Consider the following 27,420-nt stretch of genomic DNA (forward strand, 5'->3'; position numbering starts at 1 on the left):
GTTTCTGTATCTGAGTGAATAAGAGACATTGGTTAAGAGCTTTAAACTACTATTAAAATAATCCTAAATAAGCTCTTGCCTCAGCCGTTTAATCAAGCTGATGCCCAAGTACACATTTTTACATCATGTAGTTACTAATACAAACAGTGCTTTTTTTTTTTTTAAGACTGCTACTGTTTATTATTTTATTTTTGTCTTTAATCATAATTGTATTAAGAAGTGAAGTAACATTAAGGAAGAAAGAAAAAAAGCAAAGATATGGCCAAGTGCATGGATTTCTACACCAGATTTTATGCTAGTTAGCAATCGTGTGCAGTCTGGTGTGGTCTTCATACAGAATTCACTGTATTGTTGATTACCAGTAGTTTTTGAGGTGGACTCTGTTTCTTTTTTTCTTTCTTTTTAGTATTATGTACATGTGCATGAAGATGCACAAATGCGTGACAAATGTGGGTGATGCCGTGCGCGGTCTTGCTCTGGTGTCATGCTAATCCCCCTCGATTTCTGCAAGCTAGCAAACATGAACATAAATAATGCATGTTTGAAACTCTTTGAAAATCTGCTGTTCGGGTGCTTTTATGAGATTGTAAATGGAAAGGATGAAAAGGATACACACGGCGCTTTTTAACGGGGAAAAAAACAGATCAAAACGCTGCTTTGTTACTCTGCGATTTAGCTCGGAAAAACTGCATTACATTATTGTAATTTATTTTTAGCAGAATTAGGATTTATTGCTGATGCTGTGTTCTGTGTGTGCTGCGTACACCATGTTCCAGCTTTGATTTTCTCCGGCTTGTGCACTCAGTTCAACAGTCATTTCCCTGATAGGCTCTGTTAAAGTGCGCTGATTGTCTTGAGTGATGTTTCCAACATTCTCCTCATTCATATTTAAATAAGTTCCACGAGTTCAGTTTGCAATCATGGTGCTCTTGAGCCAGAAGACTGTGAAACCCTTCTCATAAAACTTTATCTTTCTAATTCTAGCACTCTGTCCACATTTCGTGTTTGTTTTTTTTCAGTTTCTTGACAGATTTTTAATGCGCTAGAACTGTTCAAAGCCTTCTAGGCAAAATATAAAAATGCACCGCAGCTCTGCAGGAAAAAGCGTGCAGCATTTTATTGCTGAAAAGTCTTTGAAAATTAAATAACCGCCTTTCTTCTTTAATGAAAAATGCAATCAGGTACAATTAGCAGATGAGTTTCAACAAGGGGAATATAAAAATCCATATGTTTCATGCACCACTTCAGAAAAGCTGCAGTGCAAACTAAACTGCAGTTTTTTTTCCCTATCTAGAATGAAAATGTCAAAGCCTCGGAGCAAAATGTCCTTTTGGAGGCCACAGCGTTCCCCCCGAGACAACCTCTGGACAGAAGAGAAAAAGAGCTTTCTCTCGGATGTTTATCGCTCTTATTAGTTTGACAGGAAGAAGATGTGGAGGGAATGACTAGTGTAAGGTTTTAATTCCCACAGAGTGACAGTGTGTAGTGGGTGGACGGGTCTGCCTGCAGGCTGGTCACACAGTCTCCTCTTCATATTCCTTCACCATCATTTCAGTGATTGCGTCGCTTTTACTTCTCATTTCTGTCCCACTCTGTATTTCTGACTATATTTCTGGCTGAGTTGGCCTTTTCCGTGCTGTAGCTGTCTCCATCTCTTCCTTCCTCTAATTATCCGTCTGCACGAAGACTCTCTCCGTCTCTAGAGGAGACATGACTGATGGCTCTCTTATAGCTTCCTATTGCGTTAATTAAAGGTGTAACTCTGTATGATGTCCAGACAGGCTCTTGTGTATATGATCTGCCTTGTGAGTTGAGACCTAAATAAGAATATCAATCATATCTACCACTCTGTGTTTTATTACTTCATCGATCTGTTTGGGCATTAGGGCAATAATAACGATGTTTGCTTCAAAACTTACACAACTTTTCAGCAAAGAGTGTGTTTCTAATATTATACAAGGAATCAAATCTGCACGAGAACTCCTACACATTGCTGTCTCATTCTAGTTTCTTCTAGTTTATTGGCTATTTTTACTTTCTTTAGCCTGATGGAAGTCAGTCTGATGATCTATGAATGATCTATTTGACATGTTCTGACCACTGTTGAGCATAAAATCTGCTGTGAATATAAGAGAAGTTATTTCCCCCCCAACTTTATTGACATGATTGAATTCATTCAGTAGGAGAAAATGACCCAGACAGACCGATGCTTTCGTCGTTGCTGCCCACATCAATTCAGACTACATTTATTTTTAGCTGGATTTGCTACTTCTGTCCCTCCTGGAAACATGTGCATAATGAGTGTATTTGATTCAAACAGAAATTAAGCATTTAGATCGTTTTAAGTGCTAATATTTTCCTAGTGAAGGAATATCAAAGGTTTACACCAAACCTCTGAATGTGACTATATTTCTTCTGATCTTGTCGGTCTGTTCTGGTTTAAGTGGTTACCTGAGGCTGACTGATACTCAGTGGGTGTCACTTAAATGATTGTTACAGTGGCATCAGCTAACGTGTTTTCAGCTTTCTACTCAGCCATTGTTGTATTGATATGGCGCTATATCGCGATATTTTTCCTTCCGATACAATATCGATTTTGAATGTTTTAATGTTGTCTTAAAAAGAAAAAGTCATGTTTTGGGCCGATCGTGAACGACTTCCACACCTCCACCACCACTTTTTCTGTACAAGTGCAATAAATTGGAAATCATGTGGATTAATATTATTTTTTGACTTGATTTCTCCAATGAATTATCACTGTCATCTGTTGCACATATATATAATGTGTATTTTAAGCTGCATTTAAAATTTCTCCGTCAATATATCGCAATATCATAATATCGCAATAACGTATCGTATCGTGACTCAAGTATCGTGATACGTATCGTATCGTGATTTCTAGCACATTGTGGAAATTATTTACTTTTTATTTTTTAATTAGCAAGTATCAACCTTCTGAATATATTTTCATAAGTTCCTGAAATCCAAGAGAAACCAGTGTCCTCTTGAACTGCAGTAAAATCCAAACATCTTAAACTGTACAGCAATAACAAAGACATAATAAACTACACCTGACTTGTAGCTATAACATGAACAGTGTAACAAGTTCAGGTTGATTGTGCACAGAGTGAACAGGAGCAATGCTAAGTGTCAGCTGCTACTGATGTTATTGTCGTGTTGTTTTTTAATGGATATTTTACTTATTGTTTTGTAAGAGAACTCCCACACAACCTTTGTGCAGCCTAGTTAGGTCTCGTTGCAAAACATCCTGACCTTGGCTGCTGTTTGCTTCACAGGGCAGTAATGTGGTGGAGGACCAGGACCTGCTGGAAATTGGGATCCTCAACTCAGCCCACAGACAACGACTCCTGCAGGCCATTCGGCTGCTGCCCAGGGTCAGTACTGCTCATAATCAAACATCAAGAACATCTCGGGTTTATTTTAAACATGTGGTTAAGGAGGAAATGTTATAACAAATTTATGTGTTGGGAATCACTCGACTGAATCGGTTTAATGTAAAATTGAGCAAATCTTCTGCTTCATCTGTGTGTTTCGGTGTGATGTAACTCTGTGGGTGGTCGGGTTTCTCTCTGCATGATCTGCTGGATACTTGAACACAAGGAGCCAAGGAGTAGCTCAGGGACTCTGTGAGAGATGCTAAATCATTACATCCTCCAAAGAACATAAAAGTAAATGATGCTATAAACTGAAACATCCATACCACCCTGCATCTGGATGATGTACAAATTAAATACAACTGAAAATGTCAGAGAAAATGGGACAAACGTTGCTCAAAAACGCGAAAAACTATAAAATCTGCTTTGTGTGTTTCTGTGTGAGAGACTCAAAATGAGATCAAAGGGCAGAGAGCAGAGGAGATGAGTCAAAAGACAGGACGGAGAGAAAATGGAGAGCTCAGAGATAAGCAGGTTTCACACTGAGTCCAAGAAAAACTTTGATCTCCGGTCGGTCAGCATTTTCCCTTCTCACACCCGGCTAAACTTTTCAAAACACACGCCCAGCTTAAGGTGTTGCAGTCAAAATAAAAGCGTATGAATTATCTGCTACGCTGAAAGTGTCTCAGTCTTTTTGCGTTTTATCCTCGACTTTTCTCCCAAGTTAAGCTCTTGTTTACGTAAAAATCTGAGGAAGAAGTCGTTGAGGTTCCTCACCTCTTTGTGTCTGTGTCCTGGATAACTGGGAAAGCTCTTCAACACAATGAATCTTTAATGATCCCTATGAAGAAATGAGGCTGTTGCAGTAAAATCCAAAAAAGATCAATGAAAAAGTGCAGCACATCTACTCAGTGTAACACAAACAGAATTAAACAGCTGTCTTGTTATGTAAGAATTAGGGATGAAAAGAATTTGAATTTGTACAGAATCTTTTCGATAGAAGTTTCCAAAAAGCGATCGTCCTTCCAGGATACCTTTTACAATCTTAAAGATTTGTTTGAGGAAAAGTCTAAACCTGAAAGAGAAAAGGTGTTTGGTGATCTCATTCTCCGTTCCATCTCCACTAAAGGTGCGGCCTATCGGATACGATGGTAACAACCCCACATCGGTGGCCGAGTGGCTGGAGTCTTTGGAGCTCGGCGACTACACCAAGTCGTTCCTCATCAACGGGTACACCTCCATGGAGCTGGTCAAGAAGATCTGGGAGATCGAGCTCATCAATGTAAGTCTCAGACTCTTTCTCATCTCCTTGTGCGCTGCAGAAAAATGTCTGTTTTTTTTCTTCTGAGAAACCAACGAAGCCCTGCTGTTGCACATTGTGTTGTTTTATAAATATGAACGAGGTCAGCTCAAGTCCACGTACACAACTTTGTGTTGACGTTAATACTCACTAGGGCCCGAAAAAAATCAATCCACAGCCGACAAAGTTCCCAACGAACGCAGCAAGATCTGCTTTACTTTACTTTACTGCACTGCTCAGCTGTTTTAGGAAATTACGAAGCTCTTTTTAAAGATTTACAACTTCACACAAGGAAAAGAAGGAAATATTATTGAGACTTTACAGCATCAATGGTTTCTTTCTGTTCTTGAGGCATGTGGACAAAGAAGATGTGTGCATCCGTGGAGTAATCCTTTGTTAGCATTCAGAGCAGTCACATTTTCAGCCGTTTTAACCCCACAGCTGAGAGCTTGTTAGTTAGTGTCCTCATTTTTCACCCCGGTGACAGAGTGTATCACCTACTCAGTGCTTTGCTCTGCAGCCCCATAGATCAGTATCTGCACAGGCGCAGTTCCTCGGCCTCTTACCTAAAACACGGCTGAAGTCGATGCAGAAGTTGCTTCTGTGGGAATCACGCCAAGGCCGTACTGTGAAGAATGCCCATCAGGCATTTCTCCTCATTACTGTGCGCCGCGTGCTGAGAATACAAACAGGAAGGAGGTGCATTTTAGCTCTTACATCTTAACCTTCTTTTTTTGTTTCTTCTCTGCTTTGTCTGATCAGTTTGTCGTATCTGAGCTTTTGTCGTCTGAAACGCGAGCAGCTGCTGAATGTCTTCTGTAAATATCAGTAACGGTCGGATGGTAACGAGGTTTGACATCCGAGCTCCCGTGTTGTCACAAAGCGTCGCGGGCTTCTGATTCAGTTCTTACCAACATTAATTCTTCACTAGCGATGAGATTTTGCTGCAGCCTGATCTCTTTCGGAGCGACGTGCTCCTTTGATGATGAGTGTAACGAAATCATGCTCGATTGCAGAGGGCGCCAGTCTGGCTGACTTCAATGAGATAGAAGGAGAGAGAGGGAGCGAGAGAGAAGGGGTGTTTTTCCTTCCTAGTGGAGGATGAAGTGATGAGTGATCAGCTGGAGGAGGTGGAGAGGGAGTTATGTAAGCATGTGGGATGCAAGATGTTTCATAGCGATGGGGATACCGCCCACATGCTGCGCTTCAGTGTGTGTGTGTGTGGATGCATATGTGAGATAGGATAAGTGTTAATACATGCTCATGTGTTTATGTAGTGCATGCGTTTAAATGTATCACCCTTAAAACACAAGCCAAACTATACATCAGTCTCCTCTCATGGAAACTGGAGGCACCTTAAAGCTGCATGTGCATGGAAATAAAATCATAAGGATAAATAGTCGGTCTGTGAGTGAAACTCTGCTGCAGTGCTGCGTGAAGCCACTAGAGGCTGCACAAGGACACAAAGAACTGAATGTGTCCACATACTTCTGACTAGTACGTGTGATTGCTTTTCTTGTTTGTTCTAATTGAGGGAAAAGTGCACACAGATTTGTGTCGACAGTTTGTTGAAGGGAAAAATGCCACTTGGCACAAAAATCGTTGAGCTGAACGTACAAATTGGGCAATTCTTTGTTTTCTTGTTTTAACCAAGACTTTATTATCAGTATCTTAGCTCTATATCCTTCCAGTCCTGCTAAGAATAAACATTAAATAGCTGTAAACTCAGAGGTAGTGTTTGGAAAGGAGTCGGCGTAGCACTATGTTTAGGGAACACAAGATGGCGTTCAAGTTGTGCACTTCCAAGTTACTACTAAATGCCAGTTTAAGCACAATGAACATCGAGGGATTAGGAGACTCTGGGTTCTTCTACACGGTGAATATAAAATGTTAAATCAGCAGGTGGTTATGAGGTAAAAAAAACTAATCATTCAAATCATATCAGGACTAGTAGTTGTTTTTTTAATTACATCCTATGCAATGACACTCAAACTGATGTGACTCATTTCAGAATGAAAAACGATAAAAATAACAAGGCCTTAATTGTATATTGTATCACAATGGCACATGTCAACTTGTATTTTTCTGTGTTAAATCAAAATCCGAGCCATAAATTTGTCAAATATATTCTCACATTTCCCAGGTTTAGTGTCGCCTCTGTTCCAGGGAAACCAGAACATAAAAAAATCTTCAGGCGCTCTCGATTCTTTTTGTTTTTGGGTCAACGCACAGAACACATGTGTAGGATTAAGCTAAGCGGCTGATTTACATGTGCAGTCATTATGCAGGTTCGTGTCACATTAAAAGAGACAAACGAGGCGTACACAAGGCAGATAAAACACCATCACAGGAGAACATCACAGGAACACGGAGGGGAAATCAGCTTTGGGACTTTCTGACAAGAAATGCTGCAGAGAAGCTTCAATCAGAGTCTCAGGGTCTCCTCATTAATGTGCCCGGCTGGTTCAGACTTCCATTAATTTTAATGCAGCATATATGCACATTAAATAAAGAACGTCAAAAGGAATACTCACTACAAAATCAAGATTCAGAGTAAAAAACATCCACTTTTATGGTATTAGTCCACACAAACTCTAAATTAGTTATATCTGAGGGGTATTTTTAGGAAGTCATCGGCCTTATAGTGTGACGAGTCCCCTCATTCCTCATTTCCATCCAGCAAATTCACTGCAGAGCCTGAGTCCAGCCTCATCACGTGGACGTCATGTTTCTTATCGATCCAGCGCGAGTGCATGCGTCAGAGTGTGTCTTCTGTACAGGCTGAACTCTGTGACTGCGGCGCCGCAGCGGCAAACTGTCCCTGAAGTATTCTCTGGGGTGATGGAGAGGTCACTACTGTACATGAGAGCGTGTGTCAGGAGGTGGTGACGAGAACAGAGGGACTGTAGAAAAGAAACGACGTCCTTTAAAAGCAGAATTTGTCAGCCTCTTCCCTGCAATCGCCAGGTAATCGCTATAGGCAACAGATGCTGCGGTATCCGGGGAAACGAGGAGTGTTAGACATCGGTGGGGTATTTTAAAGTGTCCTTTGATTGGGCACATATGTGCTGTCCTGATGTTGTGGGACCAGAGCAGCGTCTCAGAGCAGCTTTTAATCCCGACCGTCCACATTCACTTACGCACACATTCATGCTGCAGCCAGGGCCCAGGTGCATCTCTCTCTCTCTCTGCAGTGGTTTGTGTGGATGTGCAATGGAGGCATTCAGGTTTTCTGTCAATGCAGTAGTCTGACTCACCTAAATCACACCTGGTCTAGGGAAACTTTAGTTTTAAGAATGTGTTTTGTTTGGATTTTCCCATCATACACTCTTGGGTGAAAACAAGGGCAATTGACAAGCTGTCAAATAATGTAGAATAAATTTAAAAAAAAAAAAAACAGAGGGAAAAGTAAAACGTTAGTATTATGTCTCTCATGACTCATGTACTGATTTCTTGTTCTTTCTCCACAAGTAACAACACTTTATGTGGAGTTAAAATTGGATCTAAACACAACCCAGTTGTTTGTCTAGAGGACGGATGGTGGATAATTACCACAGACAGTTCTAATCAGATATCAGATATCGTGCTTTAAGCAGGACAGAACTGAGCCGATAGAAAGTCTCAGGAACTGAAATGAAAACCCATTAAATGTAACTTCATTTTTTAAATTATTAAATTAATATTAATAATTTATAAGAATTCCTTATTAAAATTGGGTGAGCACATACTGTTAATAATTTGACTTTTTACAGTGAGTTGACAAATCACTCCTGCTGAGCTCCTTCTGATTATTCACTTTATTTTTTTTTAGTCCTGTAGAAACAAAACGACTTGTGCATTTCTTAACTTTGTAAATGAAGGAGGTAAATTGAGTAAAATGATGGTTTCTGCTGTGTGTGAGCAGCTTTTGAACATCTTTGGGGCGCTGCCATTTAATCCGCTTTGCGCACTTAATTTTCCCCTGAACCCAAACTAATTTAGAAGGCGATGTCAGGTACTTGTGGATGTAATAATAGCAAGACATTATGACTTTATCAGCCTGCTTTTAATATCACAAGTCTCCTGGTGAAACTTGTCTCAAGGATAATTTACTGGGATCATTTTTGCACTGAGGCGTCCCAGGACGTCAGAACATCTTCACTGGACCTGGACTTGAATAGAAAGTCTGATTTTTGTGCTGCTAAGAAGAGGAGATCTATGATTTGTAGTGACATTTAATTCTAAAATAACATTAACATTTAGAAGCGTAAGGATAAATACAGCAAAAAAAGACTGAAGACTGAAAAATGAATGAACAAGGATGTCAAAACGCCTCGTGTCCCTTATATCTCCAGATAAATGTGTGGACACCTCCATGCATATTCATTTCCCTGCAGTGCAGCGAGACTCAGACGCAGTCCTGTTAAACTCCACAAGGTGGCGCTGCTGCCTCTCGCTTCAGTCAGGATCTCTCTTTGAGGTGAGGGAGGAACAAAACAACTGCATCAAGGCTCCGAGTTGCTCTCGTTTAAAGGGAGTCTTCAGAGAGTCCAGAGTGAAGCAATTAGAAATGGATTTCATTTTGGAAAAGCTGCATTCGTGCCGGTGGAGTGCAGATAGTTTCTGCTCCTTCAGGAACAATTCCCTTAATGTTTTCTGGATGAGTGGACCCTGATGGGGGGGGGGGCTCTGTGTGTGTGTGTGTGTGTGTTTGTGAATGAGTGCGGTGTGTCCTTGTGTAACTGTGTATGGTGAAAATGTGAAATGTTTAAAGGTCAGAGAGAATATAAATGTTGTGATGTAGATGAAAAGGGATTAAAGTCTTTCTAGTAGCTGTTTAACATAACTTACAGATGAATGCGTGTTCCCATAGTACTTGACACAGTATAGATAATATAATCAGACTGAATCAAAGTCTAATTAAGCAGAGAACAATGAATCATTTCTAAATTAAAATACTGCATTGACAGTGTTATTTAAAGTGGCCTAAGAGACGTTTTTAACTCTTTGTAATATGTTTTTAAGCTAAAGTCTGAGCAGTTCAACCAAACACTTACATCTAGTTTCAGTTTCAACACTTTGAACGGCCTGTACTTTTTTCCCCATTTACTTCCTTTATTCACATTTTTTAGTGTAATGAAGAGATGTGAATATCCCACATTAATATATGCCCCTTTATATTATTTATTATTATGACATTATTACTGTGATGCATTAACATAATGGCTTTTTACTGCCTTAAGGTAATGTACTCTAAAACAATTCATCATGTTTTATAAATTGAGGCGAGGCTTTTTATGCAGAAGCCTCTGAGATAAATGAAGTTGAGTACAAAGAACATTATTTTCCTTTGAAATGTGGAGAAACATAACAAAGTGTAAGTACCAGCCACCTAAAAATTGATGTGTTGTTTGTCAACTAGCCACGTAAAGCAGCTGTACATATTAAATTGATAATAAGCTAAATAGGAAGCGCACACGACAAGTCTCTGTTGTTTCGCTGTGTAACATCATAGACCACCCCAAGTAAAGTACATGCAGTGCTTTTGCGTCTTCCTCCCTTGTCTCTTGCATGTGAAGGCCTGTTGGTGTGTGTTCATGCGGCGTAGGTGTGTGTGTGTGTGTGTGTGTGTTTGTGGGTGTGATTCACCGTACAGGGCCTGACTTGTCCCCACATTCCCCTCTACAGTATTATCCCAACGGGCAATTTCAGGAAACGTCCATAAAACAAAACAAAAAAAAAACATGTTCTGAAAAACCTGAGGATGACTGTGTGTGTGAGTAAAGGTGTCCAAAATAAAATAAAATTGAGGACAGTCATGAGAGTTCAGCCTTTCTTCTAACGCTTGTACTTGGTTGCCATGACGGCTAGTAGTTACCATAGAGACTGTGCACTTGGTCAAATGTGTTTGTGTGTACGGGAGTGTACTGGACTGCCTTCTCCTGATACTATTCCAGTATTCAGGGAGTGTAGTGTGTGTGTGTGTGTGTGTGTGTGTGTGTGTGTGTCGTATTCCTATGCTTATCACCTTCTTTGTCACCTCTCCAAATGGACAGATTGTCTCACATCCCAACACCAGATGGTTCCTGCCTTCGTTAGACACTGCAGGATCATAAACCTCATGCAGTAGTACCTACGCTCGCAAGCATGAAGCGAAGTTCGATTGGTTGCACCCAGTCACATGAGAGATGTGCATGTGTGTGTGTCAAGTTTTGTCTGGCGTGTCCGAATGTGCAAGGATAGCGAACGTGTGAAAGCGGAGTGAGTCGTAGCTGGTGTTAATGTGCGTGTGGGCAGATTTGCCTCAGGACTGCAGTGTACTTCACCATATCACTCTCCTGCAGCCTTATTTGGACTTTTTGAGCTTCCTGTCGTAGCGCTCACCGCTGCAGATAGTGTGGGAGGCGTCAGGAGAGAATGTGTGTGACCCCTGATTGCTCCCTGATCCAGTGGTTTTACTGTGGAGCCGTACGGTAGCGGCTGGTCTGCTTCAGAAGCCTCACTCGTAAATACGACAAGAGGAGAACTCACTGCTCTCCAGGAGCTACGCATCAACCATATTGTGTGTTTTTAATTGTTAATGTGTTGTATTGTTAGTGATTTATTTCTCACATAAACCAGTGAGTCAGTTCCTTGCCTGGATTTAAATTTTCATCCAAATCTGGACAAATGTCAATTTCGCTTTTGTTGATACTCAAATCTGTTTTCAAAGTAAAAGGATGAGCAGGTTCAAAGATGTTTCTTTCCTCGTTTCAATTAAGCCAGAAACCGCCACAATTACATCAGCTAGGTTTAAATAACAGAAATGTGAACAGACTGGAAATGAAGGTTTTCATTACTGCTTTTTTTTTCTGTTCAGATTTTATTAAAATTGTATTTATTATAAATGTAAATATTAATATTTAACACATTTTTTTGTAAAAGAAGCTTTGGTAACATTGGTCACTTAAGCCAACATAAAAAATAATCATATTTTAAATGCAAATGAGTGGGAGATTTTTCTTTTGTAGCTACTAAACTCCAAATGTATTAACTTAATCGGTGCCTATAGAGTAGTTGTTTATGACTGGAGCCAGTAGGAACAAAGTCATATCTTCTCTGTAGTTTCTCCCCCGGGGCGACATAAATAGACACTTTTAAAGACGAGAATAGACAGAATGACGTCAGGCTGTAGGTTTGATTTCATTCATGTGACACCTATACTCACATACATCTAATGTGGAATATAAAGCACTGAACATGTTGTAGGAGTGTTGTTGTTGTTGTGCGCTCACTCAGTTTTGAGTGTACTGGAGCATATGCAGATGAATCATATGTCTGATTTGCTGGAAAAGAAAAAGTCCCGTATGTCTTCACATATTACGAAAACCTCCTCAGTGATGACGTTTCTCTGATAATAATCAGATAACCGAAGATAACCTGCGATCGGAACCATTTCCTGTCAAATGTACAAACTTGTCCAAAGCTGAAACAAAAAATGTGGCACCCTGAAGGCTAAAAGCATGTTTAGGTGTGTAAAAAATGTTCTAATTTAATTTAACAGAAGAGAACATACAACTCAGTGGCACACGGCGACATTTTAAAAGGATCCCGAGTCAATTTTGGATAAATTCAGTAACTATGATGAGGTGATTTACGCCACGTTGCAACCACAATGCTTTCTGTTTTGCTTCTGGTTCACTTTGTATCCATAGCAACAGTGGCTAAAGCTAATGGTTCCCATATTTAAAACCACATTTTAACTGGACTAAATATACATTTCCAGACAAATTTTTAAAATTATTACAATATACAGCCTAAGTGTTAAACAGTCTCTCTTTTTTATGGTGAGATTAATGAAAGATAGTTTGACATGTTGACATTTTGTGAAATTCTTGTTGCCTTCTTTTCTTGCTCTGTCCAAATTTAACAAAATATTAAGTAATAATGAGTGAGCTTTATGTATTTATTTTATTACTTTAGTCAGGCAGTTTTTAGACCTTTAACAGAGCCGGACTGTGCTTCGTGCTAAGCTAACGGCTAGCAGTAGCGTCTTATTCACAATAAAATATAAAAAATCCTTCTTTTCCGTAGCTACTCGTTTTTCCATTACATGTCATATATTGTACTGGTGGTTACACCGTTAATAAACTCTTTCAACCCGTGCAGCGCACAAACTTACGCTCCTCCTGAGCTCAGGCTGGTCTCTGTATGGGCTGAGCGTCTCCATAGTGACGAGATAGAGAGGAGGAGGAGGAGGGTGAATGTAAACTGGGTAGAAAGAGAGAGAGAGAGCGCACAGAGAGGGAGTGTGTGTAGGGAGAGGGAGAGAGGGAGAGAGAGAGAGAGCTCAGGCAGAGACATGTAGGAGATGTAGTCTGGCTGCCGCAAGCTGAAGAAAGAGGAGGAGTTGTTGAGCGCTGGAAATCTGCAGAGAAAGTGAGGGTGAGAGAAAAGGGAGACAAAAGCTGGCGGTGAGGAGGCGAGGAGGAGAAAGAGCTGGGAGAGCGTGGATGAAGAGAGGAGAGCGGCAGGAGGAAGGAACACTTGCCTCGGACGGCATCGAGGAGGAAAGGGAAGAAAACTGAAGACGACTTGTCCACCTTTCGTTTGGAATAAGTCCCGTGTTGAGACAGGAGGGTAAGCTTGTAGCTCGTTGTGGACCTTTTAAAAACGCAACATTTTATTTTCTCTGCTTATTCGCCGTGTTTTTGTGCCTTACATCTAAACACATGAGTCCGTGGCGCTCAATCAACACTGCTGACTGGGCTAATTTTACAAGCTGTGTGCAGTGACTCTGTGTGTGTTTTCGCGTGCAGGTGTTGTAGATAGATAGTGATAGAGTAGGAGTCTGTCCTCGGGCCACCTGAGAGAGTTCGTCGTGCTAAAACAGCAACACGGTCTCTTCCCACAACTTTGGCTTTTTCTCCATTCAGCTACGTACATGTCCATTCTCCGGATGTTTTGCATTCAGAGAGAAATTCTCACGTCTGTACTTGTCACGATACTTTCTGAAGGTCCCGATCTCTACTTCAGCTCAAAAAAAACAGGCTAACTCTCGTCTCTGCTTCCAATCGGAGCCAAACCAAACAGGCGGAACAAAAGCTAAAAGCTATTACTACGACAGTTAAATCTACTCGAGTCTAACCGCCGTCCTAATTTATGTCCTTCCCTTATTTGCGTGCACTAACAGACTCCTAGAGGATGGAGAAAGGAGGGAGATCTGGAACAAGGCTGAGGGAGAGGTGCAGGTTAGCCTGCACGGCTCATTGTCAACAACCAGTAATCACTATGTATGAGAACAACTGCAAGAGTTCATTAACAGCAGGAGGACTCAACCCGCTGTCAAATGATGACTGTTTTCAGGGTTTTAATAAAAGCCTTCCAAACCCATCTATTACATTTCTACACCCACTTCAGTGTAAAGCAGTGTTCAAAATAAACCAGCGTCGCCAAACTGTTTTACCCCAAGATCATGGTTGATTCACGTTAGCGACTGAGAAACCAAGCGTCCAGAATGATAAGTTAATATCTTCTAACCTGTACAAACTTGTAGGAAAACAAGGCGGCATCGAAAGTACAAGACTATAAAGTTAATGAAGCCCTTGTAGGAGGTAAATAGAGGGAGGAATGAGACAGGTCCCGGCAGGAGAAAAGAAAGTAAAGTATTTCTTTTCATCCCAGCAGTTTAAAAGCAGAGAGAAAGATTGTGCTGGAAATTGAGCCAGATGCTGTTTATGTGAGAAGCCGGACGATCAATCATAATCCAGCTTCGCCTCATGTTCATCGAATCGTCACCACGGCGACTCATTACGATCAATTCCCCGTCAGTGACCAGCATTAGTCAGTAGGCAGCCCAGAGAAACCGCAGCGTGATGGATGAGGCTGTAAGAGACGCTTCCTGGACAAAGGCTTTAACGGGCTGGATAGTCACTGTGGGTTTAAACTTAAATGTGACTCTGTTTACACCAGTGGTGTTTTCAGAAACACATCTGATTCAGAGGATTAACACTTCTGTGTGACACCCTTCTGTCTGTTTATGTTCATGGTGTCCACGTCTTATTTTGGGACTGAACCAGGTCACAAAACAAAGTCAGACTCCTGGTGCTTTGTCCGTCATCAGCAGGTCAAGTAACGTGGTCGAGGCTGAAATTCCCGTCTATATGTGTGCGTTTTAAAAAGAGCGCCGTCTTGTATAACCTCAAAGGAGACAGAAGGATGTGGCGTCCTGCTTTGGGATTGGTCCATTTACAGCAGCTTTAAAACAGTTTAAACTGCTGGTCTGAGGCTGATTCATTTGCAAAATCAGATTTCCTCCAACAAAGTGTCAGCGTCAGAAAGCTCGCTAATTAAATTCACATGTGCCGCTCCAACAGACTCGCGTTAGCTGCCGTATTTTAAAGCCACGGCGTCACCTGGAGTCACGGAGAGCACAGCAGGGTCCCATCCGACGCCGTCCCTCCGCAGACGGAGAGTTCACAGACGCACATATGGCTGCTACAAGCATCCCATTAACCCCATCTTGTTTCTGTAGCTTCCCCCCCCCACAAACTGTTCCTGTACTGTGTGTTCCACGCTCCACTGACCCGCCACTATGAGCAGCAGTTGTGTGTAAGCGCTACCTCCGCGCGATACACAACAAACTAAATCGAACGGGCGCCCTCTTTCCCTAGGTCAGATGTTTCTTTTATACAAATAACACAATTCTATGTACTGCAATCCAAAGCTCATTCAGCATCCTCACTGTGTGAACAGAGCAGAGGTGGGTAAACTCTTTGAAGGACCCTCTCCCTAATAGTATTGTACACTCATAAATACACAGAGGCATGTGCACAGCTTGGTGCCTTAGGAGAGCTTGTGCTCCTCTGCAGTGTGAAAATTGGTTCCATCTTGGGGCTTTGAAGTATTTATTAACCCAGAAAAAAAAAAAAATAAATAAAAATATCATACACCATTTCCTCTCTCATCTTATTGGGAATTCAATTCATGAGCTCCTCTCTGCTCTGCGTGGAGTAGAAAACTGTTTGTGTCTGCAGAACTCAACGTTTGAAGGATCTTGTTTCCGTCTTGATCCTGCAGCATTTGGCTATGTTTGCACACACACACACACACGCGATCACGTGAGCCTCTGCTTCCAGTCATACTTACAGTTCTCATGCTATTAATGGAGACATATCTGTCTCTTTGTAGGCAGGCTTATTAACAGCCCGCTTTCATTGGCTGCCTGTTCTCCCAGCGATGAAACGACTCGTCCCATTGGTCCCCGTTGGACATCATTTTCAACACATCGCTCGTAACTCCCATCCACCCGGTCGCTAGGCAACCCATGGTCTCCTGTTTCCCTTCAGCGTTCCCCATACAAAAGGGAAAAAAAAACATACATATATATGTATATGATGTTCCATGTTTGAGTGAAGCTGTAGATTTTGCCGAAGCCTGGACATCACTCAGGCTTTCTGAGGCTTGTGTTTTTGTGCGTGTTTGTGTTCGTGCAGTGTGTTTCAGAGAGTTCAAACAATCGATACGAAACGTTCCACCTCCAAACATCACACACATGCGTATATACCTAAGAGAGGGATGGATCATTGCGAGAACAAGGGAGCAAGAGGTGTCTGGTTGTGATTAAGTGTCCAGGGTTAGAAAAATGTCAATGATCGAGTTGAAAAATGAGACGAGCTTTGTTGTAGCAAACGTCTTTGCCTTCGCACGTTATATCAATATCTTTATATAACACCGTTGCCTGCCAGATGGAAGCTGGTTTGACTTGTGTTCCTCCCATTTTAGCTAACAGATTTGGTGTTCAATCTTGGACATGTTGTTATCGCATCCATTTATTTATTTATTTATTTATTTATTTATTTATTTATTTATTTATTTATCGCACAAATCAGTGAAGATGTCTCTAGTAATTGCACGACTAAACCGCGGCAGCATCAAGGATTTTAGAAAGACTCATGTCAGAAATTTCCAATCAAATTCTGACAAACTCGCTCGTTGGCCACTAGTGGAGATTTTAGGCTCTGGTTGCCTAGGAAACGAGCCAGACGTAAATATTGCCAGTGTATGTACGGAGCCAAAAGCCAGGCTCCAGCTGCATCTCCATTATTTATGTCGTATTGATATTATATGGTATTAATCTTCTCCTCAAAAAATCGCAGACCACTGGTTTTAAATAAATCATAAATGCAATACTTTGCCATAGTGCATCAGAGTAGCTTTAATTATGGATTGGTCGAGGGGGAGGGACTAGGAATACTCTTTATTTTAATTATTTTGTTATAAAAATGTCAGAATGGCCCTTGTACAGGAATATAATACGTGTGTTACCATAGATTGCCAAATGTTATTGAGAAGGTGACCTTGTCGTGTTCACCAGTAGCAGCAGACCTACACTCCTCCTCTAAGATGGCATTCAGACAGACGTGAGCTATTTACTGATCAATATTACTACTCGGTTGTCCTGTAATATATTCTGACCCAGGGCAATCTAGGTAAGCTTAGCCCAGTGATGCTTTGATCTGCAAAAATCGATGCAGGACTCTTTCAGGGGCTGGAGCCCGTGAATAGGAGACAAAGATTGAGGAGCTACAGAAGTCTGTTGATATCACAGAGGTCACAACCTCCTGGTCTGCAGGCGAGAGGTGATTGGTCACACTGACATGAGCATGGAGGACGCAGCGATAGCTAACTAACAAAGATGGACCAATCGCATACCGTCGCCACCACTGAGGAGAAGAAACTCATTTAGCTGCAGAGACGAACCCTTTGTTAAAAGTCTTCGACAAACTATTTATTCTCTGTGGCTGCCTATTGTCTTTAGCCTCGCCTTCTATTGAGTGGCTGTGAAGGAGAGCACAGTGGAAATAAGGACAGATTGTGCAGGATGTAAGAGGAGAGCAGAGAGGTGATTTGAGGTCAAGGGAATATGGAGGAGGAGGATGAGGTAAGAGGATGTGAGAGCGGTGAAAAGGATAGCCAGGCCACTCAGTGTGGATTAAACAGGAGCAAAGACACAGAAGAAAGATTTATTTATTTATTTCCACTCTTCTCCTTCTCCATCATTAAGTACGTGCTAGTTTGAGCACGGACAGCGACCGGACTGTTTGGTTCTCTCGCTGGGTTTCATGCTCCACTGAGCCGACCAGCTTCCAGCCTCCCCTCCAGTATGGAGCACAGAAAAGGCTTTTTGTCTCCAGTGTCCTGAATGAGAGAGGTCGTCACGAACGTCCCCAGTCTCTGACGCTCTCCCTCCACTTATTGTTGCGCTGGCTACTTGTCAAAATGTGTCATTACGTGGCAGCTGCCACGGCCGAGTGTTGGGCCCCTTTTTGTTTTAAAAGAGGTCAGTCTGTCCACCTTCTCTTACAGTGGACTTTGAAGTTTTTATGCTTGTCACTTTACAAAATAAAAGAAGCAGAGTTTTACATGAACACACAAGCATACAAGAATCAGATTGTTATTAGCAGCTTAATTATGGTAGTACAGAGAGAGAAGACTACGGGATGGATCCGTTGAGCGTATGTGTGGCGACTAATCCGTTAATCGAGCCTGTTCATTCTTGGGCTAACGGGACAGCAAACAGGATTAGGGCATTGATCGGCACACACAGAGACAAACAGAAGACGCAAACATTATGGTGCAGCCGGCTCCTGGATGCAAACAGCACCTAAATCACTTCATACTACGGTAATAGAACCAGGAGCAGAGGGTAAGAAACCCTCCCTGGACCTCAGCTGCTCAGTAGCTCCACTCTTATACAGTGGCTGAGACACATGGAAGAGGAAAGTGAAAGTAATGTGAAGACACGTAATGAAGACGTGTTTGATGTGTAGCAGTCACACTGGGACTCTTAGAGTTGGAAGGAAATGCATAACAGTAGAAAGAACTGACACCAAGGCATTGATGTTCATTCTTCCCTAACAGTCCAGGTAGTGTTCAGATATTTCATTGGATTGCAGCAGCTCTGAAAATGTAGCGTAGTTGACAGGTTTCTGATGTTACTGGCTGCACCTTCAAACGTATGAATGTTTGACTGTGTTTTAACGTACTTCAAGATGGCTTCAAACAATCACTACGCACAATGAAAAAGAACAGAAAACCAGTGTGTGTGTTTGCATTCAAGTTTTCTGTCATTCTGGTATTTTCCTAAATTAATCCCTGACTATAAATCTAAAGCTTGAATTCACTAGATACAGCGATCAGCCACAACATTAAAACCTTGACCACCTAGACCAGACCAGACCAGACACCTCCACCCCATAGCAATGACACATCCTGGTTTGACCTGGCCTCCAAATTCTCTAGATCCCAAACTGGAACAAACCTGATGCGCGGGACGTACAGAATCTATGAACACGTAGCAAGCTCTTTTTCTGTGCTTCATGTCCATGTTGATGGTAAATTTGAGTTTCCAGGCAACACATTTCTTCTCCATTCTCCAGTTTGGTTTCACGTGTTCAGTTCAGAGCCACTTGTGACCGGTTGTCATCGTCCGGTTCTCGCTGGGAAGAAATATTTCTATTTCTGAACCAACCTGTTCTTGGTCTAATTGCCCGGAACTTCGCTCATGAGAACCAAAGCGTTTCTCTGTTAGTTGAGAGGGGAAGTGAGAACTTATCTGATAGGTGAAGTTGCACATGGCTGGTCACGGTGTTTGTTAGCGGTGATTATTCTGTCCTTCAGCGTCCATCAAATGTTCGCTGCACCTGCACAGACACAGAAACGTTGTCCTCATCTGTTTTCCTTTTTTTTTACTGGTAGCTGAAGTGTTGGTGAGCTGCAGGAACAGAACATACAAACGATGCCTCATCAAGGCTACGTATCATCTGAGCTCCCTGAGGACATGTGAATAGCGTCGAGCTTAAATGAAGGCGTAAAGGATGGAGGCAGAACGAGAGGGGTGTGACCGAGTGTAGATGGTGGTAGCTCAGCACTTCTTCTGTCAGTACATACGGCTGCTATGAATATCATTTAAATGCAAATGCACCGATGCTGCAGTCAGACAGAGTGAGAGTGTGTTTTAACAATAATGGTCGGTTGTATTCAGATTCTCATCCATTCAGTGATAACAATAGACTCTTCCTCCCCAGCCTCAGAAACAGCTGTTGGACTGTGCGTGTGTGTGCGTGTGTGTTAGAGTACACATCCACGTGCATGTGGATTGTTTTAAAATTTCTCCTCTTTTGGACGAGTGTGTGTGTGTGGGTGACTGCTGCTGCTGCAGCTCTGTGTTGCTATGGTGACAGTTGAACTTCAGGCTGAGGTTGAGGCTTCTACTGTATTTGAAGTAGATGCTGTTGCATAAGGCAAAGTGTAACACAAACACACACGCACACAGAAATGTGTACATTTGCTGTGCTGTGTCTGAGTGTGTGTGTTTGTGATGAAACGGTGACGTGAGGGCTGGTGTCACACTATTACGCCCCAGGAGACGGGCAGCACACTGAATATTTCAGGACCTTTCCTCTATACATAAAAAAATCCATCATTGTGCTCATAGTTCGGTGTGAAGTCAGAGTCATTAATAAATTAAACTGCAGTGTCACCTGTTTACCTGTTCACTGAACATGTAACATATAAACGGACACAATTTTTCTTCCAACTATGACAAAAAAAAACTGTAGTTTCAGATTATTATTCTGTTGATTAAATTATATATTCACAGACCTTTAGCTTCAGGAGGATCAGTGCACGAGATGAGAAAACAAAAGTCAACAAGTCCTGAGGCCACGCACAGATGGAGCTTCTTGTTCTTCGTCTTTATCTAAACTGAACATTCAAATACGCAAATATTTTCAGAAAAACGCTCATCTAGAAAAGGAGAGGCCAACTCAGTCCAAACATCCAAAACTTAAAACCCTGAAAAAGAACCAGAAAGCAAAGTGATCTAGCCTGTAATGAAGCTCATTATGATGAGTCTCGTCGTTCTTGCTGGGAGGTACATCACATCTCAATTAGTCGCACTGACGCTTTGCTCTTGAAAGGCTCTTAAAATAAATGACAGTATCACATGATCTTAATGCACCAAACTCAGTGAGCCAGTGTTAATCTCCAGCACAAAGACACAGACTGAGATGGAGGCTCGGAGGCCGGAGCGTCGCTGCCACCGTGTTTCCATGAAGGCCAGTGTGTAAGAAAGAAAGAGCTGGCGAGTCATATAACAAGAGGGGAAAGATAAGTGAGTGAAAACCAGCGGAGGGAGATCGGTGAGTCCATAACGTGCCAATTAGTTCCACTACCTGCTCGTCCCTGCTCTGCTCTCTGTTTGCCTTTGATCCGTCTAATTTTAACAATTAAAATACATGGTTTTTAACACAGTTATGAACAGCTTAGCCCACTGTGATAACTGTGCATTTAACTACTCTGCTCATTGTAAATAAAATGAAGTTTATGGAGAAAACAGCACGAGAAAGTACCAGCACCTGGATGTGCACCATGAATTATAAATTTAGTTATTTACATCTGCTTCTTCTGTTCCATATGTATGAGAATTATTTATTTATGCTCTTTTTGATAGTTTAGGTTTGTGCGCACACTGAACTGAACTGTGCGCATCCTGCACGACTCGTCATAGTTTCTCGGGCAGATGTGCAGCAGTAATTGGTGCGATAGATTGTACGTTGCGCTGACTCAAAGCGAGGCTGCTGGGAGAATCATTAGACTGACAGCAAGACCTCACATTGAGGCTAATTACCATCCATTACCCTGAAGACCCACACACACACACTCATGCATGTTCGCATCCTCTCACACTGTCACGTACCTTTACTGGAAGACCTCCAGAGGCAGCGCTATGAAACCAGCCAGAAGATCGTTGTGTGCTGAAGTACGGTGCCAGAAGGTGCAAACAGTGCAAACAATGTCTCTGCAGAAGGTTTCGCCGTCTCTTTGGAAAACCCAGTAACTGGCACAGTGAGCGGACGCCTGGTGACCGGAGAAAGAAAGAATGCTTTCATTAGAGTCCAAGTGTGTGTTTTTGTCTGTGTTGGAACCCGAGTAATGAGCGCCCGGGGAAAATCAATAGACAATTACGAACTTGCTACAATCTCGTATTGTTTAATTTACATTCCGTGGCTGTCGGGGCAGAATCTCCCAGTAAAGACTCCGTAACAGTGTGTTTTATTGAAGGCCCTGAAAGTCTGACGATGCATTAAAGGTGATGTTGTTGTCGTTGAGAGTAGACGTCGTTTTTCTTTGTGCTGAACTAACAGCGGCTGATGGGGCGCTCACACAGGAAGACACGAGCAGCAGAGTAGCAACAAAACTTATTTAAAACTCATTTATATTCAGTTTTTGTATTGAGTGTATTTATCTAGTACTTTTTACTGTGTCTTTATATGTTTTATATATTTTTACGTCCCTTGAATATTCAGATTTTGGTCAACATTCGTTGTTTTTAAATGTACTTTATTGATAAATTGTCACTGACATTGACAATAGGGTTGCCTAGGCAACCAGAGCCAGCTACAAAGCACTGAACAGCAGTCCTGGTGAAGCTAAATTAAAATGTCTTTAGGAGAGAGAATCGTCTGACATTGTTTGAAAGTGATTATTTTATAATGTGAGGAGTCTGATATCAATCACGTCTGCAGACTAAATATAAAGCAGCGTCAGCTCAGCATCAAGGAGCCGCTGTTTTACCTCTGAAGTGTTTGTTTAACTGTGACCTGGTCCTTTCACTGCCTCAGGCTAATCATTAAAAACCTACCTGTTGGTGCTTAATTGTTGTTCAGTTGTTTTGTTCTGTTCTATAATTGAGTCTCATGACCTGTTTTTCTGTTGCTTAAGAAATAAAAGAGTGAAGTAATAAATTACAATAAGAGCTAATTCAATCAGCCCCCATGGCTGTTTTCAGGCCCATACAGACGCCTCACATGTGTGTGTCCATCAATCGGTTCACACTCTCTGATCTGGTCACACAAGAACACAACAACATAACTGTGCCAGTGCAACAGTAATAATAATGACAACCATGTTTCCTCCATGCAGCTCTTTACCTGTTAGCTTTCAGCTTTTTTCCTTTTCTTTTTGCCGTTCTTATGTATTCAGAAAAAAAGATCTGACATTTAAATGAACTGTCACTAATAAACTGTTGAACGTGTGCGTTTCCCTCCAGGTTTTGAAGATCAGTCTTATCGGACACAGAAAACGGATCTTGGCGTCGTTGGGGGACCGGCTACACGAAGACACCCCACAAAAGCCTCCGAGGGCCATCTCCTTAAGGGTGAGTGGACATTATGTTTTATGAATCCACATCGTAACCAATGTGGATTATTATAAATACATCACACAGAGAGAGAGTAACTGATTACCCAGGTCTCTGAGGAAGGCACAAAATGGCTGAATCACTGCCGTTTCCTCCCTGCTGGCTTGTCCTGGATGTTAATCACAGGAAACTGGCGTCCCCTGTCCCATCAGAGACACGCTCTAATGTCTTTGTGCTGCACAGCCGAGGGAGGACGAGTGTCTCTGAGGCAAAGCTGAATGAGAGGATTCTGCTCTAAACCTGAAACTACTGTCCCGTCTGCCTCAACATGTCCATCTGAAAACTGAAAGAAATATAAAAAATAGGATGGTAAATATTCTAAAAGACGCAGTTTATAACACGACAACAGTTTAAGTAGCGAATCTTCACATTTGAGAAGCTAGAGCAACAAATCGTTTGGCATTTCTTCTTCTTAAAAATCCTCCTGATCCATTAATCAACTCGTGATTTCAGCTCTAATTTCACTTGATTCAGGAAAACAATGTGTCAATGGTTTGTAACTGAAGCAAGATTATACGGTAATGATGTGTTTAAGTCCAGTTCTTCTTCTGGTGTGTGAGCAGAGGTCTGTGTTTACTCAGACGCTACAAACAGAGACGGTTAAAAGACATTTTAGGATGAGAAAAAGCCTGAGTTATCTGAAAGCTTCTTCTACTGCGTCTTCTCATATAAAATCACGTTAAAGTGAATAACCTCTAATGTGTAAGATCCTTACAAAATATAAACGTCCTGATTCTTTTGGGAACTTTAGTCTCCTCTCAGCTTGAAAACCTTTTAAATGAACGTCACTTTCCACATTAAGGATGCCGCCGGTGCTTTCGCTTAAACTGACGGTTGTGATTAAACGCTGTGGTGGATCTGCTGCAGTCCTCTGGTAACAGGACGCCGCCTTTCGTACCCCATTTTTGCAAAGCAGCTTGAGACACTTGTACTCGGCATCAACACTGTAGCTAAAAAATAAAATGTGTCACGGCACAGCGCTCGCCCTACTTCCTCCACTTGCATCGGTGACATAGCGTATCATAAAATGATGAATGAACCCGCTCTCTTTTGTACCAGGAGCCCGGGGGAAACCACACCCCTCCCCAGCTCAGCCCCTCCGTAGGCCAGGCAGCGTACACGGCGGGAGTCCCGGGCGGATCTCTGGACGTGCAGCACCTCATCATGCAGGCGGACGCCCGGCGCAGACAGCGCAGCAATGACAACTACTTTGAGGACGTGCCGCGATCCAAGCTGGAGCGACAGATGGCTCAAGTCAGCATGGTGAGGATGGGAGGAGAGGATGGAGAGAGGGATGGACTGGAGGAGGGTATCATGAATGATCATAAATATTGATAAAAACATACCTGGTTAAATAATCAGTCTGGTCCTAGTATAGATTTTAAACTAACAATGAATCGATTCCACTAACGAGTCATTTCTGAGTCATCAGGCTTGATAAGGTTTGTTTCTCAGAGCTTCATTGATTCTCACACGTTACACTGAGTAATGTGTTCATTCACACTTTACATTCATTCACATGTAACTACAAGAAAAACACACTAAGATATGCTTTAATTCTGTAGTCAAATAATAAAATAAATCAGATTTTAGTAATAATTCATAGCTTAAAAACTAATGAGCTTTAAATCCTAAAATGTAACTTAAAATATGAGTATTTTAATAAAATAAAGGAGGTGAGAACCAGCACAAGATCAATTTGGTTTCACCAAGAAGCTAAATACAAAATGTACGAGTCCAAACCATCTTCAGTGCATCATGTTTACCTCAAGTACAGCACGTTAAGTAAATGCTTTAATACTCCATGCCTGGAGAAAAAAAAACAAAAAAACAACACACACTTTCCTGAAGTACACATCTTATCTTTGCAGCCACTTTTAGTCTCATCCAAAATGCAAAATTAGGACTTTGTGACTCTCAATCAACAACCACACAATGATTCAGACTCACTGGAGGCAGCAGCTGTGTTGTGCTTCACTGTGATTAGGGTCTTTTTGTCTCGGTGTGAATCACAGAGCTTATCAGCGAGGACCAACACACACTCATGGTTTCCCTGCTGAATGTGTTGAGTGTGTGCGTCAGCGTGTATCTCACCTTTTCCAGGAACAACACCCTGAAGTGGCGCTCATGAAACATATTTACGAGGACAACACAATAGCTGATGTTTCTTCTCTATCATTACCCCTCTCCTCTGACTCTCTCTGTGTTGTTCTGATTGGTGGCCGTGCTCTGATCATCCGTTCTCAAACAAAACCAACAGAGCAAAGGCCACTCATTTCTACTTCTTTCTACAGAAAGTGGTGGAGTTTGATTCCAAAGTCTTATCTCAGAGTTGTTTATTCAAAATCTTTGCATGTGATTAGAAGTTCTCCCCTTCACAGTCCTTCACCAGATTTCTGGCAAACGCATATGAACAGACACATAAATGCAGCATTTGGAGAATGTGTGAATAACTCCTCAGGCAAAGCGCATCTGGTTTCATTTACAAAAGGAATGAAGACAAAAACAAGCTTGTTATCCACTGACATTAGGGAAGTATGCGGACACGATTTAGTTATTTCCTCTAAGAAGGTGAAGCCTCACTGAGTGCGAAAGAGTCTTAAGCTGACCTAAAATATGTGAACATAATTCAGCCAAGTTTAATTTCCTCTTGGACGCTCTCCACGGCATTTGAATGCGTGTTCATTTAAACCCTGAAAGCTGTTAGATTGCCAACTTACAAACATTACTCAGGTCAACATGGGATATGCAGCCGGTCTGAGTGGTCCTGGTTGTGTTGTCGTTTCAGGCTGGAGAGTGGTGTGAGCCAATCACGTTGCGTCCGCCCAACGAGGCCACCTCGTCCACTCCGGTTCAGTACTGGCAGCATCACCCCGAGAAGCTCATCTTTCAGTCCTGCGACTACGAAGCCTACGTAAGTCCAACCACTTCTCCCCGCTTTTGTGTCTTTTAGCATCCTCTCAAATAAAATGTCCTAAAAAGCAGATTGCTTCATTAGGACAGCTTGTTCAGTCTCTGATTTGGTTTGTGCATTAAATCCCTAAATGATTCAGCTCCATGTAAACGCAGTGAAGGTAGTAAGATCAACAATCCTGCTTCTGCCTCACCTCTCAGTCAACACAGCACTCAGCTATCCTCGGCTCTTTGGTAAATTTAGACCTTTGTCAGTTACATAAATGATGTTACATATCCATGTTACCACGGATACTGCCTTGCTGAAATGATCACTTACTTGGAACAGGTAAAACGCTGCAAAAGAAGCAATTTGAGACACCGTCGACGCTCAGAAATGGTGAGAGGGAATAACTGGTTTTCTCAGAAATAGATGTCCGGACTGGTTCTGTGGTGAAGTACATGTGGAGTAGATCCATTATTATTTGACAGAGCTGGAGAAAAAGATGTGAATAAAAATCAAGAAAATAGAGACAGAGGCAGTGAATCAGAGTTTCCCCAGAGTGGGTCTTCCCTCTGTTTAAAATCTCCACTTCTTCCTTTTCACACCTCTAGAAGATTGATAGCGGCAGCGTGGACCATTAGGTCTCTGACAGTTGTAGCCGGCAATGTGTTCGGGAAGAACACACAACGGGTGGCCACCGGGGAAAATATGTTGGTGCTTTCATGGAGCCGTTTATGACAACATCTCTTAACGCTCGCTGTCCCAGGATAACAGGCTCCAGAAAGTGAGACGAATGAGGGGGAGCCTCAACCGAGCGCTTGGTGTGAACACTGGAGAGGTGACGGGAGCTGGAGGCTGAATAAGAATAACTTAGATGGATGAGACGCTGGTGAGAGGGTGAGGGCATAGTGTTTGTTTTAATAGAGAACGAGGGATGATAAAAAAAAGCCAGGACAGAAAGGACGCAGCAGCGCCGCTCTCATTTTCATCTCCGTCCCTAAACAAACAGCTCTCCTCGGCTTTCAGCACCAACTTTATTATGTCAGCTTCACAGCCCGGGCTGGAAATTATTATCTGGAGTTATTACAGATACGGTTTCTGTAAAACCCTGCAGACATTGTGATATCATTACAACAGGCTACATCATTAACAGGTAATATGAGTGCAGACTTGGTGCCCTCCTCATTAATAAAAAAAGAAAACAGCAAATATGCAAAACACTGACACCAAGTCTCCAGATATTAACTTTCAGACTAGACAGACAGCAGCAACCAACAACAACTGGATCAGTGATTTGTGGTCTTGGTTTGTGATCCTTTGACTTTACCTCTAGTACTGACAGTGAGTTTATATTTGTGGGTATGAGCTCATCATTTATACGACCCTTTAAAATTTCCTCAAGTCAAATTTAGCGTTTCGTGACCTGGGCCTGAGATGTATCTTTGCTGCCTTCAAATAGGTTTGTGGTTACAACATGGGACATTTACGTACACAACATGTTTGACAGTCAAGCGGTAACATCAGCTGTGAGTCAGGACACTGCTGCTAGGCAACTGTTGGCGTCTAGAAGCCATCAGGCTAACATTATAGTATCCTAACGAATGGG

At 42.0% G+C, this 27,420-nt stretch overlaps 1 protein-coding gene across 7 annotated transcripts in view; it reads left to right on the top strand.

Annotated features, from left to right (window-relative positions):
- Positions 1-27,420, top strand: part of anks1b (ankyrin repeat and sterile alpha motif domain containing 1B) — a 182,566-nt gene that overhangs the window by 142,761 nt on the left and 12,385 nt on the right. For all 7 annotated transcript variants that reach the window (XM_047575793.1, XM_047575791.1, XM_047575792.1 and 4 more), the window contains 5 exons: positions 3,297-3,395; positions 4,525-4,677; positions 22,769-22,876; positions 23,978-24,181; positions 25,707-25,832. In XM_047575793.1, the coding sequence (XP_047431749.1) occupies positions 3,297-3,395; positions 4,525-4,677; positions 22,769-22,876; positions 23,978-24,181; positions 25,707-25,832 (690 nt within the window). The remainder of the gene's footprint in view (positions 1-3,296; positions 3,396-4,524; positions 4,678-22,768; positions 22,877-23,977; positions 24,182-25,706; positions 25,833-27,420) is intronic.

Source organism: Mugil cephalus, chromosome 22 (genome assembly GCF_022458985.1).
Source record: "Mugil cephalus isolate CIBA_MC_2020 chromosome 22, CIBA_Mcephalus_1.1, whole genome shotgun sequence".
Taxonomy (NCBI): Eukaryota; Metazoa; Chordata; class Actinopteri; order Mugiliformes; family Mugilidae; genus Mugil; species Mugil cephalus.